Genomic DNA, 19,923 nt, shown 5'->3' on the forward strand with positions numbered 1-19,923 from the left:
GTGTGTCCCACCAAGGTGCAGCTCCGGTTCATCCCACTGGCAAGCTGGGGAGCCCCGATGCTCAGCTCCCCGGGGACCAGAACACAGCCAGATGGACCCCAGAGTTTCCCCCCCCCCCCGCCCCACCACTCTGCACCCTTTGCCAAGAGGGGCTGGAGATGCTCTCCTCCTTGGTTTGGGGTCACCAGCAGGCGCTGAGATGTCCCCCCTTAATCTGGGCCCCCCCCCTGCAGAGTGAGGGCAGGGGATGTATGCTGGGTGCCAGCAGCAGCACCCGTGAGTATGGCAGGGTTTGGGCAGGGCTGGCCATGCCGGGCAGAACCCCAGCCCCGCATGGCCCTGCCAAGGTGCTTTACGTAAGGAGAATGTTTTCACAACAGCTGTTTTTCCCCTGGCAGGCCCCCCTGTACATTCCCTTCCCCACGCCCCACTGTGAGGCCGCCCTGCCCTGTGCACCCCCGCGCCTGCCCAGCCCCGTGGATTTATGAAAACAAAACAAAAGCTGAGCCAGGCAGGACTGAGCATCACAAGAGCCCGGCTGGGGCCCCGCACGCTGGGCTAGGACTCAGCCTCCCCAGGGGGCTCTCTCCATCGGGCACAGAGGTAGGGAGCACCCAGGCGTGTCACTGTCACCCAGCACTGCAGCAGGAACACAAAGTCCCCCCTGCTGCCTGGGTACCCCCAGCTCCCTGCCCAGGTGGCAGCAGGGGGTGCCTGATGGATACTTGGGTGGTGCCCACTCTCCCAGCTCTCCTGGGTGGGGCAAAGCTGGGAACCAGCCCAAGGACCTGGGTGGCAATGCTGGGTGCAAGCTCTGGGGCATGGGGGCAGGTGGGGCCATGTGGGGGCAAAGGGGGCACCGACAGCAGCATGGCACAGGATAAGCAGAGCTGGGGGGCAGGATGGGGTATCCAGGCTGTGGGTCCCCACAGTGGCTGGACACAGACTCTTGGACACAACCTGGGTGTTAGCCCCCACCACAGATGGGCTGAGATGGGACAGTGGGCACAGGGTTGTGTGGGCTCCTTGGGGACCAGCCCAGCTCCCCAGGGCTCTCCCCTTGCTTCCCATCACCCTGCCACAGTGCAGCCACCCCAGGGTGCAGGTGGGCACAGGGCAGAAAGTGAGCTGGATCCACCACACCAGGCTCTGCCAGCCTCAGGTGGTGGCCTGGGGGGTCTAAGAGCATGGCTGGACACCACTAACCTCCACGTGGGTGGTGGGAACAGGGCTGGCTCTGGGCACATCACGTGGTGTCCCTTACATAAGTCCCTGATAAACAACATGTGTTACCAGTTCCCGCTCCAATTGCAAAACACCAGTGCTGGGGGCAGAGGGCTGCTGCCTGTCCCAGGGGCTGTGGAGGGCTGGGACCCCCCACCCGCCTGCTGTGGGGGGTGCTCCCTGTCCCCTCCCGAAGCCAATGGCAATGGGCACCACTCGCCTGGCACATGTGGCAGGATGGCCTCAGCCAGGCTCCACACACAGGGAAGAGGGGTCCCACAAGGGGCTGCAGCATTAACCCTGTGGCTCTCCCCTAATTGCACCCCTGGTCCAAGCCCCACCAGCCCCCCCCAGCCTGGCTTTCCAAGGGGTGCTAGCTCAGTGGGCAGGGGTTCCCCTCAGGGAATGTGCTCCACAGGGCTGGGGCAGGGGAATGGGCTCTTTCCCTGCCCTGGAGGCTCTGGAGATGGGAAGCAGAAATGCTGCGGGGCTGAGATTTCCTCCTCTGGGGTCCCTGAGGGATATCCCAGCTGGCTGGGGGAAAAGGCAGATGCTGTGCTGGTCCCCAGTGCCCCCCCAGGTCTGTGCCTCCCACGGCCCCAGGCATGGTGCTGTTGCCCTCAGTGCTGGGTGCTCCCTCGCCCCCAGCCAGCCAGACCCACCTGCCCCACATCCCAGGAACCACCACAACTCCTGCCTCGCTCCTGGCTCCTCCCATAGCTGGGACAGGGCTCAGGGAGAGGATGAGTGGGGTGTATGGAAGGGGGTTGCACGTCCCCCAACACCCCCTTGGCAGCCCCCAGCTGGGAGCACGTCTCCAACTCAGAATATTTTGTGATGCTGTGATTCCAGGGCACTGGCAGCCCAGGATGGAGGCAGCGCTGGCCTGGCTGGGGCAGACCAAGAGGTGACTGGCCTGGACAAAGGCTCTTCTCTGAGGTGTTTATTGGGGTGTTGCTGGCTCCTGCAGGACACTGGTGCACAGAGCACAGGGGTGACACAAGCTGAGAGGGTGCAGGACCAGGATGGATGCAGCTGCCAGCACATCTGGAGGCACTGAAGAGCCCCAGAGCTGGCTCCAGGGCTGTGGTGCAGCAGAGGGGGATGAGCAAAGCACGGCTCAGACCCGCGTGGCCATGGGCAGCTGAATGAGGTGAGGGCTGAGCTCTGGGGAACCCCCGGCAACTCCATCTGCACCTACAGCTTTGTTTCTGGAAGGAAGAGAAGTGCTGAGGGGCTGGGGGGTGTCCAAGCCTAGCACCCGGCCTGGAGACTCACCTCTGCCTTCCTAAGCACCAATGACAAGTGATGGAGCTGTCTCCAGGGACCCAGCCCTCAGCCCAGGGTGTCCCTGTGCCAGGACACCCCATCCCAGACCATCCCAGGAAACATCAAATATAGACCCATCAAGCCCAGTGTGAACCATGTAGGGGTTAAATGGGGTTTGCTTTGCCAGGATGCACCTCATGCCCATCCTGGGTGACTCTGCCACCTCCTCACCCCACACAAGGGCACAGAGAGACCCTGTCCTGAGGGACGGTCTGGCATGGCTGCCCCCTGCCAGGCCAGTGCCCCCATGCTCCTGGGGCAGGACCACACAGCTGTGGTGTGGTGTGGGTCTGGCCCAGTGTGCCCAGCCCCCAGCCAGGACAGGCACACCCCACTGGTGCCCAGTGTGGGGCCAAGCCTGGCACATGGGGGTCCCAGTGCACCACCCAGGATCCCCAACTCACCATCCAGGACATGAAACTCGTCTGCGGAGTCGCAAAACCCTGCAAGAGACAGAGCCTGGGGGGTCACCCTCCCTGGGACCCGGCACCCCCCACCCTGCACCCCCAGGACACTATGAGGCACAGCCCTGGTCCTTGCATCTCTGCCCCTGGGGTGGCCACAGCATGAGGACAGGCCCCACATGTGCCCCTGCTGTGGGTGATACGGGGCCATGAGCTGCTCAGACCTCTGGGGATGTACCTCCCCCTCCCCACACTGGAGGGGCTGGACCCCAGCCCCTGATGCTAGGCCCTGCCCCTGGGTGCAGCCACTGCCACGGGGTTCCCTGCTCCCCAGGGACCAGGTGCCACTCACCGTAGCTGGGGAAGTAGTAGGTCACATCCTCACTGAGACCCACAGCCCTCACGTGCTGTTCGAACTTGTCCGCGATGGCGTCGCTGACCCGGCTGGTCCGTCCTGCATGGGGGGAGACACTGCCAGCGGCCTCGGGCCCTGCCTGGCCCTGTCCCAAAGGCCCCCGTGTCCCTTCGCAAAGCTCAGGGCCCTGGAGGTCTTTCAGTTCACAGAAGTGGGTTTCTGGTTCCCCCCTTACCAGCTCCCCCTTCAGCCTTTGGGGACAATTGTCCAGCTGGGGAGTAACCCTCAGGAGACCCCGTTCCCATGTTTGGGTCCTCTGAGGCTCCAGCTGCCATCCCTGGAGCCCAGTATGGGTTTCCCACCCCTGTCCTTCACCTGCCACAAGCCCCTGAGCATCGACCCACCATAGAGCTTGACAGAGATGCTCCGGCCCTTCTGGTAATAGAGGATGGCAAAGCTGCTGGGGTCCATCTCACCCACCACCACATCCACCTTGCTGCTGTGCCCATGGCCTGGGAAGGACAGAGGAGAGCCCAGTGAGTCCTGGTTAACCCTGCTTAGCCCTGGCACCATGCAGGGCATTGTTTCATCATAAACCAGGTGTACAAGGGGTGAAAATCAGGCCCAGAGTGGGGCAGCCCCACAGGCACCATTGCTCCCCCAGGAGGCACCAGCCCATGGCATCACCCGTGATGGTAACTGGCACTTAGAGATCCCAGTGGTAAGATACTGGGAGGGCACTGGGAAGAGGGACACTGGTACCAAAACCCTGCCCAGAACAGCAGTGGGGGGCTCCAGCAGCTCCCCTGCCACCCCAGCCTGGTGTCCCTCACCCTTCAGCAGGAAGCGTCCAGGGGCCTGGGCAGGGAGGTAGCGCTGCCTGATTTCCCAGCACATCCCATCCCTGCACGAGGAGACAAGGAGATGTCAGCACAGGCTGGGGAGGATCCCCCCAGGTCCCTGAACGCCCTGCCTGCCAGGGCACACACGCTGTTTCCTTGGGACTTTGTTTTCTCCCCAGGGAAAGAGATGTCCCAGAGCCCTGTTGAGACATTGTGAGAGGTGCTGAGCCCCAAAACCTGCTGAGCTTGAGGGAGTCCCTGCCCCCTCCCTGCAGCACTGAGCCTGGTCAGCCCCTCAGGGCCCATCAGGCCAGGGGGAAGTGCCCGCAGATGTGAAGATCCCTGTCTTTAGCTCTGCTGCCCCTAGGGTGGCCCCAAGAGCCAGTCCCAGGCTGGCCTGTGGAGGCACCACGTGCCTCGGTTTCACCAGCCTGCCTGTCCCTAACCCTGAGCCCACCCCAGGCCAGTGGCTGGGGGTGGCAGGGTGAGCATTGTGGCCAGGGCTTCTACTACAAAACTTCACAGAGGGGACCCCACCCACACTTTGCTCCGGGGCAGCTCTGTCCTCCTTGGAGCCGGTGGCCAGGACACTGGCACTGCTCTGACTTGCCTGCAGAGTTCCATCCCACCCAGCGTCCCCCGCCCCCATTCCAGGGCACCGGTCCTGCTGTGACCTGCCTACAGCACCCCTGTTCCTGCCTGTGGCCCCCCTGCCCATTGTTACTTACAGCTTCCTGAGGGTGCTGATGGCCAGGCTTTGTCCATCCAGGACGGTCACCGTCACCGTCGTGGCCTCCAGCTGGTGGCTGTGCTCTGCCAGGTGGCTGCAGCGGGAGGCCATGCTGACCAGGAACCACCTCCCCGCGAGCTGCATGGCACAGGGGTGGCACCATCTACAGAGCCACCAGCCCAGGGTGCCCCCACTCACCCCGACCACCCACTGTCCCCTCACTTGGCACCTCTGCCCACAGCCTGTCCCTTGGGGTGTCCCCAGGGCACGACTGCCCTTTGTGATCGGGTGGGTGGGATGGCAGGGCAGAGAGAAGCCTGGCATGGGGATAGGCTGGGGGCTGTGTGGGGGTGTCTAAGGCACCTGCCCATGGCTCACACTGCTGACAGGGCTGTGGGCACCCCCGTCCCACCCTGGGTGTGTGCTGGGTCTCACTTGATGCTGCAGCCCAAGCTCACCCCAAAGCCTCAGAGCGACGGCAGCTGCACCCACAGCCTGGGTCTGTCTGGGCGAGCACGGGGGTCCCTCCGAGGCTCCGACCCCCGCACCTGCCTCGTGGGCAGTCCTGCGGGCAGTGCTGGGGCTGAGCTGGGCTCTGCCACCCCTGCTGTGTGCGGGGGGCACGGGGGGCTTGAGCTGGGGGCCGGGCTGGGAGGCTGAGTCTGGGGGGGCACTGGGGGTCAACCCTGAAGGGGAACAGAGGGGAACGGGAGCCCCCACACTCCCTACAGCCCCCCCAGTGAGGGGTCCCGGCCCAAAGCCTCACCTGGGGGAGGCTGAGCCCCTCCTGAGCCGCCACCTTGTCCAGCGGGCTCTGGGCAGGGGGCGGCCGCCGCCGCCTCGGCCGCTGCCCCCGCGCCGTGAGGAACAGCCCGAGGAGCAGGAGGGTGCGCAGGGCCGCCATGAGACGCTGTGCTGGGAGGCGGCGGGGGCGGGTACGGCCGGGGGGACAGGACAAGGGTCAGGGCCGGGGTCAGGACCGGAGGCGGTGCCGGCAGCGGGACCCGAGGAGGGGGCCGGGCACCGACCCCGGGGCCCGTCCCGGGGTGGGCGGGGCCTGTTCAGGCGGGGCGTGACAGGGCGACGGGGCGGGGCCTGGCTCAGAGGCGTGGCCTAGTCAGGCCCGGGGGGGGCAGCGCTGCCGCCGCGGGAGCGATCGTGCCGCGCTCAGCTCGCTACACCTGGCGCACGGCGGGGAGCTCTGTGCTCGATCTGTCGGGGCTGCGGCGGGACGCGGCGCCCTGATTGGCGGGCGGGGGCGCGCCCGGGGCGGCGGCCGGACGTGGGGGGGCGGGGCGGGGGCAGTGGAGCCGCCGAGGTGCAGAGGGGGACCGGGAACACGGGGAATACCGGGAACGGGGCGACGGGGACAGCGGGAACGGCACGGGGGGACTGGGAACACCGGGAATACTGGGAACGGGGGGGAACGGGGACAGCGGGAACGGCACGGGGGGACTGGGAATACCGGTAACGGGGACACAGTGGGAACGGCAGGGGGGGAACGGGAATACCGAGAACAGGGGGGAACGGAGACAGCGGGAACGGCACGGGGGGACGGGGGATACCGGGAACGGGGACACAGCGGGAACGGCACGGGGGGACGGGGGATACCGGGAACGGCACGGGGGGAACGGGAATACCGAGAACAGGGGGGACCGGGGATACCGGGAACAGGGAATACCGGGCACGGCACGGGCGGGCCGAGGGCCCCTGCGGTCCCCGTCCCCTGACCCCGCGCCCCGCTCGGCCCCAGCGCGGCGGCAGAATGACACGATGGCCGCGGGCGGGCCCCGGCTGCCGGACACCGTCCTGTTCGAGATCTTCCTGTACCTGGACCACGCCGACGTGCTCTCGGTGGGGCTCGTGTGCCAGCAGTGGCGCGCCGTGGCCCGCGACGAGTTCCTGTGGAAGGAGCTGTTCTACCGCTACTACCGCGTGTCCCGGGACGTGCCGCGGCACCCGGGTGAGCGGGGGGCACCTGCCCTGAGCCGGGAGGGACACTGCGCCCCCCCGCCCGTGGTGGGGCGGTGGAGCCCCCGAACCGTCCCCTCAGCTCTGCCACTGTGCTCCGAGCTGGGATGTGCACGGGAGGGGCTCTGGGGCTGCCCACACCCTTCAGAAACGGGGTCAAAGGGCTGAAAATGCTTCCCTTTCCTTCCCTTTCACAGAAAGGAGGTGTCTGGGCTCTCTAGGCAGCTGCTCCCAGTGGCTGCCGCCCAGAGAGATCCCGGGAGCAATAGTGGGTCACCACACATTGCTGCATCCCAGCTGGCCTGGGGTCTGTGGAACCACTGCTGGCTTGGCCTCACCAGGACCTTGCAGCCCCCAGCTGGACTGGGCACTGCCACAGCACCACTGGCTTCCCAGGGCTGTGCAGGGTCGCCTGTGCCTGTCTGGGGGGCGTATGGCCCTGTGATGGCACTGGAGGCACATGCTGAGGCAGCAGCTGCCCCACTGTGCCAGGGCAGGTGGGGCTCGATCTGGGCTCACAGCAGGAACTGAGGGAGCCCCACATGGCCATCCCTGGCCAAGCTGTCAGAGGGCTCCAGGGTGGCAGTCATGTTGTCACAGCTCTGCTCCCTCTGAGCATCCAGTGCTGGAAGCAGTGTGGTGCAGTCTAGAAGGGTGGCTGCACTGTCACACACTGGGACAGGCCTTGGGGACCTGCCAGCAGGAACCCCCACTGCCAAGGGCAGTTTCTTTCAGAGCCCAGGCAGCCTGTTCCCGGTATGCTGCAGGGGGCTCCCAGCAGTGGCTGAGGGAATTGGGTCCTGGATCGGGAGTTGCAGTGGCTACGGAAGAAATGCCAGGAAATACAGGAAGAAATGCCAGGGATCAAGCAGCAGGAGCCCATCTCCCTGCACCTGGAACACAAGAGCAGAAGGGCTCTAGGGAGAGATGGGATGTGGATGGGATGACTCAGGCTGCATGACTTCACTCCTGCAGACCTTGGGAGTTCTGTGGGGCTTAGGACATTCTCTTTAGGGTTTATCTGAGACTCTTTGACCAGCCTTATTCCCTCCCAGCCTCCTGGAGCTGGTTAGTCAGCTGCCAGCCCTGTTGTTGAGCACTAATTAGGATGGAGCAGTTGGTGTAGCTCAGTAACATATTCAGGCACCTCCCTGGCTGCTGGAGCTATAGGCACCCTCCATGAGGCAGCAGGACAGGGACAGCTGGCAGGCCTGGGAAGGGAGTTTGGTGAATACCTCTGCCAGCTTGCTTGCACTGGGCAGCTCCATGGTTGGGGGAATGGTATCCAGTGGGTCTGTAAGAGGAAAGGTTGGGGTTGCTTGGCCAGGTGGGACCTGTCCAGGCTGTTTCCCAGCCAGATGGGCTGGGCCCAGGAGGTTCAGAGGAGCCTGAAGTGCCCAGGCTGCGAGCAGCAGTGGCATGTGCTGGTATCAGCTGGTCCCTTCCTCTGGGACCAGCTGCCTCCCAGGCTGCAGCACATTCCAAAAAATCCTTCAGTCCTGTTCAGTGTCACTAGGAAAGTTGGCACTTATCCATATACATGCCTAATCCTCTTTGCTTCTTTGGGATTTGCTGCTGCAAGAAGTTTGTAGGCTGCCTGGCCGGGCCCTTCGTTAAAAGTCTTTATTTGTCTCTTCAGTGGCTGTCAGTGGGACTGCTGTGAGTGTACCCCAGGCTGTGCTGCTGCAGGGCTCCTCCTCTCCTGGCATGCTCTGTCCAGCTCCCATTCTTCTCTCTCGTTCTTTCAAGTCTCTTATCTCATGGAGATTTTTTTTTTCCTGGTCCCAGACCCTTTCTGGAACTGTCTTAATTCTGCATTAGACAAGACAGAGATAATCAATGCGGAGCTGGGTATGGTGAGGAGCAGCTTCCCAGCTTCCCTCCCTGGTTGGTTTGATTGTGCTGGAGCATGTCTCCCTTTGGAGGACTGTTTTGTCCTGGGCAAGGTTTTGGTCTGACAGCCAGCAGCTCTGCCCTGGCTGTTTCAGCAGGGTCTGTGCTGGTTTGGAAGGCAGACGTGTGATGTGGAGCTGTGTGGGTAGTGGCAGAAAGGCTTTTTTTTATGGGGGGTTAGGGAAGCTACTGAGGAAAATGGTGAGTGCCGGTAACTCAGCTGCAGCCATGGGTTGGTGCCCCAGCAGAGCTCCTGGCATTGCTCACAGGAGCTAGGATTGGTTTATTAAAGACTGATGCCGTGTTTAGCCCAGCTCTGTGCTTCCCTCTGCTCACACTCCTGCCCCGTGTCCCTGCTCTGTGTTGCAGCTGCTGTCTCCTGGTATGATGAGTTCCAGAGGCTCTACGACACCATCCCTTGTGTGGAGGTGCAGGCCCTGAAGGAGCACAATGACCAGGTTTTGCACCTCAGCTTCTCGCACTCTGGCTGCCTGTTTGCATCCTGCTCCAAAGACTGCACAGTCAAGGTAAAGTGGCAGGTGCCCTGCCCAGCCCTTCCAGATGTGGTTTCAGTGGGACTTAGCCCTGAGAGCAGCCTTTGGGAAGGTTGTGGAGAGGAGAGGTTTGACCAGATGTCCCTGGACTCAGGCCGGCTCCTGCAGATGCTGAGCTGTTCTCAAAGCCACAGAACTAATGACTCTTGCAAATGTAGCCTTGAGGGTTGTGGATTCCAGCTCCTGCCCATTTGTGTGGAGGTGGCCAAGGTGCCTGCCTGGCTCTGGTGCTTTCTAGGTGCAAATCAGTGCCCTGTTGTGACCTGGGTCTGACAAAGAGTGGGGAGATAATGATCCACTGCAATAGGTGTCTTGCATAAGTGGTTGTCCTGGGAGAAATCTCTCTGAACACGTTGGAAACCCAGCTATGACACCAACATTTACTACCTGAACACCTTCTCTGACCAATGGAGCAACAGTTCTCCATTTAGCCCCTCCAAATTTTCTGTCAGGCAAATGGGGAGTTCTGACAGGAATATGGGGACTGGGAGGCAGTTAAATGGGGTTTGTGATATTGTTTGTTTTTCATGTTCTGGTGAGTGCTGGCAGAACAGATAAAGGCTTCTCAGCAGTTTTCTGCCTGTTTGTCCATTTCTGTGTAGATCTGGAGCAATGAGCTGGACATCTCCCTGCAGCACAGCTCCAACATGAGACCATACAACTGGAGCTACACCCAATTCTCCCAGTTCAACTCCGATGACTCCCTTCTGCTGGTATCTGGTGTCTTTGTGGGGCCTCACAACTCCTCCTCAGGGGAGATCGCTGTGATCAGCATGGGTAAGTGCTGCCTTCACTAGGGCTCCCAGGAGGGGTGAGTGCTGGGTGCTGGGCTTCCCTTCTTCTTAGGGTGTGCAGTGGCCTTCACCTCGGCTTGTCCTGACACCCAACACCTGAACTAAAGGGTTCCAATCACAGTTTTGGAGGGGAAGCCTTACAGACAGCCTTAACTCTGCTCGGGTCACCAAGACAGCACCTTAAGGCAGCGTGGCTTGTATTTAGCCTCACTTAACTTCTGTCCTGCGTGACAGTCTGGCAAGGGTTATCCACCTTACTTGTTGTCTTGAAGCTCCTATTTCTGTCTCATGTGGTGCTAGGCATAGAACCCCAGAACAGTTTGGGTTGGAAGGGACCTTAAAGTTCATCTTGTTCCACCCCCTGCCATGGGCAGGGGCACGTTCCACTATCCCAGGTTGCTCCAAGACTTTTCCAACCTGGCTTTGAACACTTCTAGGGATGGGGCAGCCACAGCTTCTCTGGGAAACCTGTGCCAGGGCCTCACCACCCTCACAGGGAAGAATTTTTTCCCAATATCCCATCTGCCCTCTGTCAGCGTGAAGCCATTCCCCCTTGGCCAGTCCCTCCAGACCCTTGTCCAAAGTCCCTCCCCAGCTCTCTCGGAGCTTTTTTAGCACTGGAAGGGGTTCTAAGGTCTGCCTGGAGTTTTCTCCAGGCTGAACACCCCCAGCTCTTTCAGCCTGTCTTCAGAGCAGAGCAGAGGTGCTGGATACAGCCCTCAGACCACCTTTTTGGGGCCCTAGTCCCACCCTTAAGTCTCACGTGGCTTTCTGAGGGGCTGTTACCTGAGCCTCTTTCACCTCTTCTGCTGCAGCCCTGTGCATGTGGCTAATCCCCACTGAATTATCTCTCACCATCTCTGTGCCACAGTCCCACTGTACCAGGAATCAGGAGTGCACAGCTGCCTTGCTGGGAAAGGCCCTGGGCACTGGGAGTAGGAGTGAAATTCCATGTGTGTTTAGCTCATTCTTGTCCCCTGGGCCCCGCTGAGGGAAAGGCTGGGAGGTTCGACTGCTCTCTGCTCTGGCTCTGTCAGGCTGCCCTGTTGTTTTGATTTCCCTTGTCAAGGTCTCATCACACACCTCTCTAGAAAAGAGAAATAATGTGTCTCCTTAGCAGTGGCTTGGAGCTGGATGGAGGTTGGCAGTGCTGCCTCAGTGCCTGTCCTGCAGAGCCCTGTCCTGTAGACAGGCCCTGTTTCTCCAGGGCCCTTGCTGGGAGTCGTCGCCTCACACTCATGTTTCCCCTCTCTTCCAGAGAACTTCACACTGCTTTCCAGGGTGAGGAATAAACCCTATGATGTGTTTGGCTGCTGGCTGAATGAAACCAACTTGATCTCCGGCAATCTGCATCGGATTGGGCGCATAACCTCCTGCTCGGTGCTGTGGCTGAACAATGCTTTCCAGGTGAGCTGCCTTCCTTCCAGCTCCACAGGCAGTGCAGCTTCCTGCTGGCTCCTGGGGGAGGAAAAGCTGCAGGGAAGGATGGCCCAATCCTCCTGTCATCCCTGTTTGTCTCCTCTGACTTGTCCTCAGGATCCTGAGCTCAAGGCAACCCTTGCATGAGGCTTCTCCACGCTTGGTGTCATGGTATCCACTGTAATATTCTGACTCTGCCCTCAGATCCCATTAACTCTTGCCCCATTAATTAGGCTGAGGACTTGACTGCAGTACCCCAGAGCATGCATTGCCCAACAGCAGGGCTGCTAAGGTCCTTGGTAGTCTGAAGCTGGGCCTGGGATGGCTGTAGCCTGGCATGTGTCCTAACAATGGCCTTTCTCCCACTTGGTTGCTCAGGGCATTTTTCCTGGGAGCTGGAGCAGCCTGAGCTGATCTCAGCCCTGCCTGGTCTTGCTGAGGTTTCTCAGGCCAGGTACTGTCTCTGATGCCATGGTGAGACCTGGAGAGCCATGTGTGCTGGCCTTTGACTGCTTGTTCATTCCCTGGCACTTGGCAGTTGTGTTCCTCTTCCATGTTTGGCCTCTGTCTCAGTGTCACAGCTGCATGTCCCCATTTTTTGTGTTTTTAACATGGTGCTGACCCCAGGTGAAATCTTCTGGTAGCAGAGACTCTTCCCACAGCCACATCTCTATGCTGCACTGACCATACAGCATTAGCCCTTCCATCCCTGAGAGGCCAAGAAGGTCCTTGCCCATGATGGGGGTGTGGGAGTGCAGATGCAGGCTGGGAGCAGTGAGGCAGGGAGGGACCTGCTGCGTCCTGCTGCAGGCTACAGGCATACTCCAGGAACATGGGGGTCCTGTGCCACTGCTGCTGTGAGCCAGAGGGATCCTACTTCATGCCTTTTGCAGAGGCCTTGTCCCGAAATCCTTGTAGATTATAGAACATGGAGTATCCTGAGTTGTTAGGGACCCACAAGGATTGAGTCCAACTCCTGGCCCTGCACTGTAAAACACTGGTTAGCACCAGCTGATGACCTCAGGCTGGGATGGCAGCAGGGCTGCCCAGCCTCTGTGCTTCCCAGCTCCACTGTTGCCTGCCTGCAGGAATGTTTTGCCTCTATATGTCTCCATCCAGGAGAGGAAGGAGCTCCGCAGAGCTGGCAAGCCTCGAGCCAGTTCTTGTGCCAGTGCTCCACATGCAGCGTGAAAGGGTCGGTGGTGGCTGGTGTCCCTGCTCCGGCTCAGGTCTTGGTTTGAACTGTGGGAGTGATGTGGGGTGGTTCCTGCTCACTTCTCCCCTCTGCCTGTAGGGCATCGAGTCTGAGAACGTGAATGTAGTGAAGAGACTGTTCAAAATCCAGAACCTGAACGCCAGCACCATCCGGACCGTGATGGTGGCTGACTGCAGCCGATACGATTCCCCGGACCTGCTCCTGGACTACGAGGAGCAGCTCGCTGCTTCCTCCACCTGCCCAGTCTTTGATCTTGGCAGTGACAGTGAGGAAGAAGAGGCCAAGCCCAAGCAGCCTCCAGAGCCAGCCGTACAGGAATTGCCAGATGCCGGGGGTGTGCCGGCAGAGGACGGGCTGCAGCAGTTCTTTGATGATATCATGGGGGGCCACATGAGGCCTGCCATGACTGACACAGAGCTGGAGACAAAGGTGGCCGAGCTGTTTGTGCGTAACAGAACTAAACCGCCTGAGCCAAACCTGCTCCCCACGGACAGCAGCAGCAAGACTAAGTACTTAATCTTCACCACAGGATGCCTCACCTACTCTCCGCACCAGATAGGTAAGGCTGGGGCTGAGCCCGGGGCAGTTGGCCAGCCTGGGGGCATGGGCTGCAGCTGGGCTCTGGATTTGGGTCCAGAAAAGACTTGGTCCCTCTGCTGCCTGTTTGTGAGGCATGAGCTGCAGTTTGCTCAAGGTTCTGAAGGGGGTTCCACCTTACAAGCACTTGCCTGAGGGTTGTTTTGTTGCTGTCAGGATGGCACGTGGCCAAAGTCATGTTGAGGGCTGAGCAGAAGATCAAGAAGGACCTTCTGGTTTAAGGACACCAGCCACTGGCTGGTGCAGGGGGAGGGCAGCGCTTGCCCTGGGAGAGGTGTGTGGAGGGACCTTGGTCCTGTTCTCATGTGGGGGTGGAGAGGGCATCAAGGGAAGACTGGTCTGAGCAGCGTGGAGTTCATGTGCATGTTGCTTGTGCAGTGCCCCCAGCTCTGGGTATCAGTGCCCTGCTTGCCCCTTGCCTGCCTCCCCTCTGCCTGGTGTGGAACCACCCTCACATGGTCTTTCAGCCTCAGTGAGGCACTTGGGCACCCCTGCCCTGGGACTAGGGGGGTTTCACAGGGGGTTATTCACTGCCCCAGCCAGTGTTTCTGTGATGAGCAATGCCAGGCAGCTTGCAGCCTCCTTGCTCAGTGGGGTACAATGGACTGTGGGTGCAGCATGTGTCAGGCAGTGCCTTTGCTGGGGACCTTGTCCTGGGTTAACATTGTCCTGGGGACCTTTCTCACCTGGTGTTGAAGCACCAGGACTAGCAGAGCCTGAATTTACAGGAAATCAGCACAGTGGGTAGCAGGAGCAGGTAGTCTGGCTGCTTTTCAAAGAGACCCTAAAGCTGACAGAGAGGTAGAAAGGACCAGAAAAGTAGGAAAGGAGAGAGCTGCTCCCAGGCAAGACTCCTGCAAAGCCAGACAGTTTTAGTTCCTTTCACTGCTCACACAGTTCCAGTCTTGCTTCCCTGCTGCAGAGTCTCTTGACCTTCCTGTGACTTGGTCCCACACCAGCACCACCCAGTAAGGTGGGGGAAGGCAGTTTACAGAGCTGTAGACAACTTGAAGAAGAGTCACTTGGTCTTTGCCTACTTCGGTTGGGAACATGACTTGGACTGAGTGAGCTCTGCTCCATGCTCCTGCTCCCTGGGCTGAGCTAGGGCTGCACCCAGATCCCCTGGGCTGAGCCGAGGCTGCCACACACTGAGGCAGAGCCTTTGGGCTCCCGAATTCCTGTGCGGGGTCCCGAGTTCCCGCTCGGCCTCCCAGGGCCAAGGGATTTGTTTGATGCCTTTGAACTCTGTGACTCCCTGGCTGGTGGCCAGCGCCTGCAGCGCAGGCTGCTGCTCACAGGGCTGGAGCTGGCTCGGCTCCTGGCCCGCCATGAGTCACTGCAGTGTCGTTTGCCCCTTGGTTTGTGTGCCCTGGTGCGCCTGTTCTGTGCCCCCAGGACCTGAAGGAGCTCGCTCTGTGCTCACCTCCCATGCTGCTGCTGGCACACAGCAGCCCTGTTCCAGCCCGAGGTCTTTGAGCTCCCATTCCTTGTGCTGGTGGCAAGCTGAGCAGCTTGTCCTGCTAACTCTTGTGTGTCTGAGTTTGGAACTGGGAGTGCGGTGCTGTGGAAGGGAGGATGAAGATGCTGGTGAGCAGTGCCAGTGGGGTGGAAGAACACTGATACTGTCCTGAAGGCCCTGGGCTGCCCAGGCTCGGAGGCAGGGATGTTGGGAATGGCCTTTGACTTGAGGTGCAGTGGTGTGTCGCTCCTGTCTTGTTGGGCTGCAGGAGAGGGCTAAAATCAAGGGTGTTGTCAGCAATTCCCTCAGAGGGCTGATGAGATGGGCCAAGCCATCTTCCAGCTCCTCCTGGACCTGCTGAGGATGAAGGCTGTGTGTGCCCAGGAGGTGCTGAGGCTCACAAGGGTCCTCCAGGAAGCTGTTGGAGATGGTTTGTGTTTGGGACTTCTGGCAAACAGAGCTGGAAAGGACTGGGCTTGACCCATCTCATGTGTCTCCTTTAGTCAGGAAGTTCAGAAGCTACAAAGCACTTGAGCACGGTTTGGGTTTACGTGTCTGTTCTTGGAGCTTTCTGGGACTGACTTGCGCTTGGCAGCATTGGGTGAAAACTCTGCCCCAGCCAGTGCATATACTGGGCTTCTCCAGGCCGGATACTGCAGGAATGGGCCTGACCCAGGGATTCATTTAGGAGAAAAACCTTTCTTCAACAAGTGTATCTCCTGGGCCAGCACAGCTTCCTTATGCTTCGGAGCTGGGCTAGGGCGAGGTGTGGCTGTACCCACAGGTGCCGGGCACCTCCCTGTCTGGGGTTGGATGTGCCAGTGTGTTGCTCACAAGTGGAGTCCTGACCCAAAGCCCACTTGGAGAGCTGAAGGAGCCTGACCAGGACAGCAGCCCTGTCCGAGTCCTCAGCCAGCGAGCTGGTTCTCCCTTCTTAGCAGCACCAAGGGTAGTCCCTTCCTGAAGCCTGGGGACTCCCCCAGCCCTGCTGCCTGCTGGCAGTGGCCTGTGGAACCACCTCCCTCTGCTCTCTGTCCCACAGGGATTAAAAGGATCCTGCCCCATCAGATGACAACCGCTGGGCCGGTGCTGGGGGAGGAGAGGCGCTCGGATGAGTTCTTTGACTCCCTGGATCACGTCATTGACATCCACGGGCACATCATCGGCATGGGCCTGTCCCCTGACCACCGGTAAGTGTGGGGGGCCTCAGCCACTGCCAGGGTGGGCAAGAGGTGCTCCTGCGCTCTGTGGGGTGACCAGGAGAAGAAATGAGTGTGGTGGATGGAACAGGTGCCTGCTGATCCTGGTGCTGAAGGCGTGTTGTTACCACTGAGCATCACTGCTGGTTGCAGCAGGAATGTATTCCTGAGCCAGCTCAGGACAGGGTCAGGCCTTGTCAGAGGGGAGGAGCTGCCCACACAAATGTGTCTTATTCCTGAGGCAGATCATCTGTAGAATCCTAGGATAGTTTGGGTTGAAAGGGAGCTTAAAAACCATCTAGACCCCACCCCTTTGGCATGGGCAGGGACACCTTCCACTACACCAGGTTGCTCCAAGCCCCGTCCAAGTTGGCCTTGGACACTTCCAGGAATGGGGCAGCCACAGCTTCTCTGAACAACCTGTGCCAGGGCCTCACCACGGTCTCTGGGAAGAGTTTCTTCGCAATATCCTATCTAGCCCTGCCCGCTGGCAGTTTGAAGCCCATTCCCTCTTGTCCTGTCATTCGAGGCCCTTGTCCAAAGTCTCTCTCCAGCTCTCTTGGAGCCCCTTTAGGCACTGGAGGGGGCTCTGAGGTCTCCCTGGAGCCTTCTCTTCTCCAGGCTGAACACCCCAGCTCTCCCAGCCTGGCTCCAGAGCAGAGGGGCTCCAGCCCTCCGAGCATCTCTGTGCCCTCCTCTGAACTTGCTCCATCAGCTCCATGCCCTTCCTTTGTTGGGGGCCCCAGAGCTGGAGGCAGCACTGCAGGTGGGGTCTCACCTGAGCAGAGCAGAGGGGCAGAATCCCCGCCCATACTTGCCCATAAGATACCTCCATCCATCCTTAAAGATGGGTTTAATGGGATTAGAGAGGCATGACCTGACCCCTAGAGCCACCTCCCAGGTGTGGTTGTCCTTTCCAAACATGGCTAGGAGCATTTCAGCGCCTGTTCCCCTGTTTCAGCCTGGATTTCAGCAAGCTGGACTGCAGGCTCAGTGCCTGCCGTGCCGGGGGCTCTGTGAGCTCTGTGGTGCGGTGCAGGTGACCCCTCCCTGCCCTCCCCAAGGTACCTGTACGTGAACAGCCGGGCCTGGCCGCGGGACTGCGTCATCTCCGACCCGATGCAGCCTCCCCCCATCGCCGAGGAGATCGACCTGCACGTGTTCGACCTGAAGACGATGAAGGAGGTGAAGCGAGCCCTGCGTGCGCACCGGGCCTACACACCCAACGAGGAGTGCTTCTTCATCTTCCTGGACGTCAGCAGGGACTTTGTGGCGAGGTGTGTGGCAAGTGGGTGGGCAGGATCCTGACCCTGCATCCGCAAGGGCCTGGGGCCGTTGTTGCAGGACAGCTGGAGTGAGCAGGACACTCCTGCATGTTGGGAGCAGGGCAGGGAATGGAGTTGGATAGAGCAGAGGGACTGAATTGGAGGATGCTGATAAAGGCTGTCTGCCCTGCTCCTGCTGTAAATCTGTGGGGAAAGGGTAAATCTGGGGTTGTGGTGTGTTTGGTGGTGGGTGGCAAATGCCCTTCTCAGGGCCTGCAGGTGTTGTGGGGGCCCTGGATCCTGGAGGGAGCTGTCTGTGCAGGGTGAAGCTCTGGAGGCGGGGGCTGGAGCACCCTCTGCTCCCATCCCCACGGCAGGATGGGAGTGGCAGTGGCAGAGTGTTGGGGCTGCTGGGCTGACGCCCCGACCAGTGCGACACCCTGACTGGTGTCTCTCTGCCACAGCGGGGCAGAGGATCGACACGGCTACATCTGGGACCGGCACTACAACATCTGCCTGGCCAAGCTGCAGCATGACAACGTGGTGAACTCGGTGGCGTTCAGCCCGGTGGAGCAGGAGCTGCTGCTGACAGCCAGTGACGACACCACCATCAAGGTGTGGCGGTCCCCGCGGGCTGTGCGTATCCGGCAGGCCAGGAGGCCCCGGCCCAGAAAACTGCTCTTCTCCTGGCTCATGAACCAGAAAAGCTGAACCCAGGTACACCTGCTCCTGCAGCTTCCTCACTGCAGCACCTCCTCCGGAGCTCTCAGAGCCCTGAGCCCTGCACAGAGATGAGCTCTGGGCACACAAATCCCATGGCTGAGCCAGGAGGAGCCCCAGCAGCGGGAATTGCCTCCTCCTTGGAGCATCTGCTTCAAAGACAGGACATAAGAGCCGAGGGGCCTATTCTGGGCCCATCGGGCAGCAGCTGAGCTGGTCACTGCAAGGTGGGCTCCCCACAGCTTCTCACCAGCGCTGCTGCTTGGGCACAGTTCTCTGGGTGAGCTCTGGGCTTGGAGGACACTGAGGCATGTCCAGCGTGGGTCTGTGTGAGGTTGGGATGTGGCCGGCCCTGCCAGGAGCCGCTGGCTGCAGAGCGCTTGGCAGGAGCCGTGGTGCAGCTGCACTGCCTCACTTCAACATAGGTGTTTTATTGTGTGTTTGTCCAAAACCTCCATGGGCAACTCATCTGACTGCTGAGGAATGCTGAGGGCCTCCTCCCCATGGTGCCTCTTCCTGGGAGAGTGGCAGGAACTGGGGGGCAGCGAGAGGACGGAGGGGAGGCAGGGCTGGGGGCCTGGCTGGCCTCCACTGCCTGTTGATGCCTCGTTGGGAACTGCGTGTTTATATTGCCAGTTTTGAAACTCGGGAGCGGGGAGGGCTGGTGGTAACATGGTGCTGGCTTTGCCTCTGTCTTCCTCTGCTGAGTAGCACTTCAATAAGCTATGGATCAGGAACGTATTTATTGTGAGGGATCTGCTGTCCCATTCTGGGGCACCGTGAGGATGGCTGGTGGGGCTTGTTGTCACCTCCCTCCCATGCTACCCAAGTTATGGCACTTTAGCTTCTCCTGGTAAGTTCTCTGTGAATAGGTGTAGGCACCCACAGGTGCTGCAGGTATTCATTCACCTGCAGGTGATGGGGATGGAGTCCTCCTGCCTGCAGTGACAGCTGAATAAGCTCCCTGTCCCTGGGGCTGACCCGCTGTGGGTGGGGGCTCAGGATCCCGAGGTTGGTGGGGCTGGTGACTTCTAGTGATTACGGACTCAGTGGTGTTCACTGTCTGTCCCTGAAGCTTCTCTCCCCACAGGAGGTACCCAAATGTCAGAGTCTGAAATGAAGCTCCTAATCTTGACCTGGCCTAGCCAGGGCTCCCAGGAGCTGCTGTCGCTCCTGAGAGTGGGGCTGGGAAGAAGCCCAGGCAAGGGGAGGTGTTTCGGGGCCCCCCTTGGGAGCCCAAGCCCAGCCTGGGTTTACAGATAGACCTGACAGAGGTGGCAGCTCCTGTCATGATGGCACTGATGGCTTTAGCAGTCCCTGCAGCAGGAGGGTCGGCAGCCACATTCTGCTGTGCCCCAGCTTCTTCCAAAACCCCCGTACTCAGGTTTTCTGTCATGAATCAAGGGGTTCCTTCCTCTCTGTGTGTGTGTGTGCGTGTGCACAGGCTCCACATCCCGCTCTGTGCAGTCACACAGTGAAGGAACAGCCTTTCCCTTCTCCTCTCCCAACTGTGAACTCTCCACCCATGGCTTGGTGCAGCAGCGAGTGAGGCACCAAGGGGTTGTTTGTACTGAGTTTTGCTCTTCACTCTGGCATTGAATAAATACTCTGCTAAAGCATCTCTGCAATGTGAGCTTGTTTTTTGGAGTGCTGCTCTGCTGAGGCAGAACTGAGGCCAGGACTGTCACAGGGCTGGGCTGGGGCACTGCAGGAACTGCTGCCCAGCTTGTGGTTACCTGCCCTGGGTGAGGGAGTGCGGGCAGAGAGCTGTGAGAGGCAAGGAATTGCCCAAATCTCCTCTGCCCTCAGGGAGGAGGATGGAACAGCCCAGGGGAAGGGCAGCAGCAGTCCCTGGCAGCCTTGGGAATGCTCTTTTCTGTCAGGGCTGAGCACTGCAGGCTCCAAGAACAGGCCAGGGGATGGATTCCTCCTGGATTTACATTTTTTCCAAG

General features: G+C 60.2%; 2 protein-coding genes across 2 annotated transcripts; one reads left to right on the top strand and one right to left on the bottom strand.

Moving 5' to 3' along the window:
- Positions 1-2,152: 2,152 nt before the first annotated feature.
- Positions 2,153-5,892, bottom strand: C8G (complement C8 gamma chain). The gene is made up of 7 exons (XM_027703410.1): positions 5,651-5,892; positions 4,883-5,022; positions 4,146-4,216; positions 3,717-3,824; positions 3,310-3,411; positions 2,958-2,996; positions 2,153-2,435 (listed from the first exon to the last, which is right to left on the bottom strand). Exons 1-7 carry the CDS (start codon positions 5,786-5,788, stop codon positions 2,422-2,424), a joined length of 612 nt encoding a protein of 203 aa, XP_027559211.1. The 5' UTR covers positions 5,789-5,892; the 3' UTR covers positions 2,153-2,421.
- Positions 5,893-6,163: 271 nt separating this feature from the next.
- On the top strand, positions 6,164-19,590 carry FBXW5 (F-box and WD repeat domain containing 5). Its single transcript, XM_027703345.1, has 9 exons — positions 6,164-6,202; positions 6,638-6,847; positions 9,118-9,275; positions 9,905-10,079; positions 11,355-11,503; positions 12,810-13,290; positions 15,830-15,977; positions 17,051-17,263; positions 17,716-19,590. The coding sequence occupies exons 2-9, from the start codon at positions 6,658-6,660 to the stop codon at positions 17,960-17,962; spliced, it is 1,761 nt and encodes a 586-aa protein (XP_027559146.1). The 5' UTR covers positions 6,164-6,202; positions 6,638-6,657; the 3' UTR covers positions 17,963-19,590.
- The last annotated feature ends 333 nt before the right edge of the window (positions 19,591-19,923 follow it).

This window comes from Neopelma chrysocephalum, unplaced genomic scaffold, assembly GCF_003984885.1.
Source record: "Neopelma chrysocephalum unplaced genomic scaffold, ASM398488v2 Primary Assembly neopelma1_226, whole genome shotgun sequence".
Classification (NCBI taxonomy): Eukaryota; Metazoa; Chordata; class Aves; order Passeriformes; family Pipridae; genus Neopelma; species Neopelma chrysocephalum.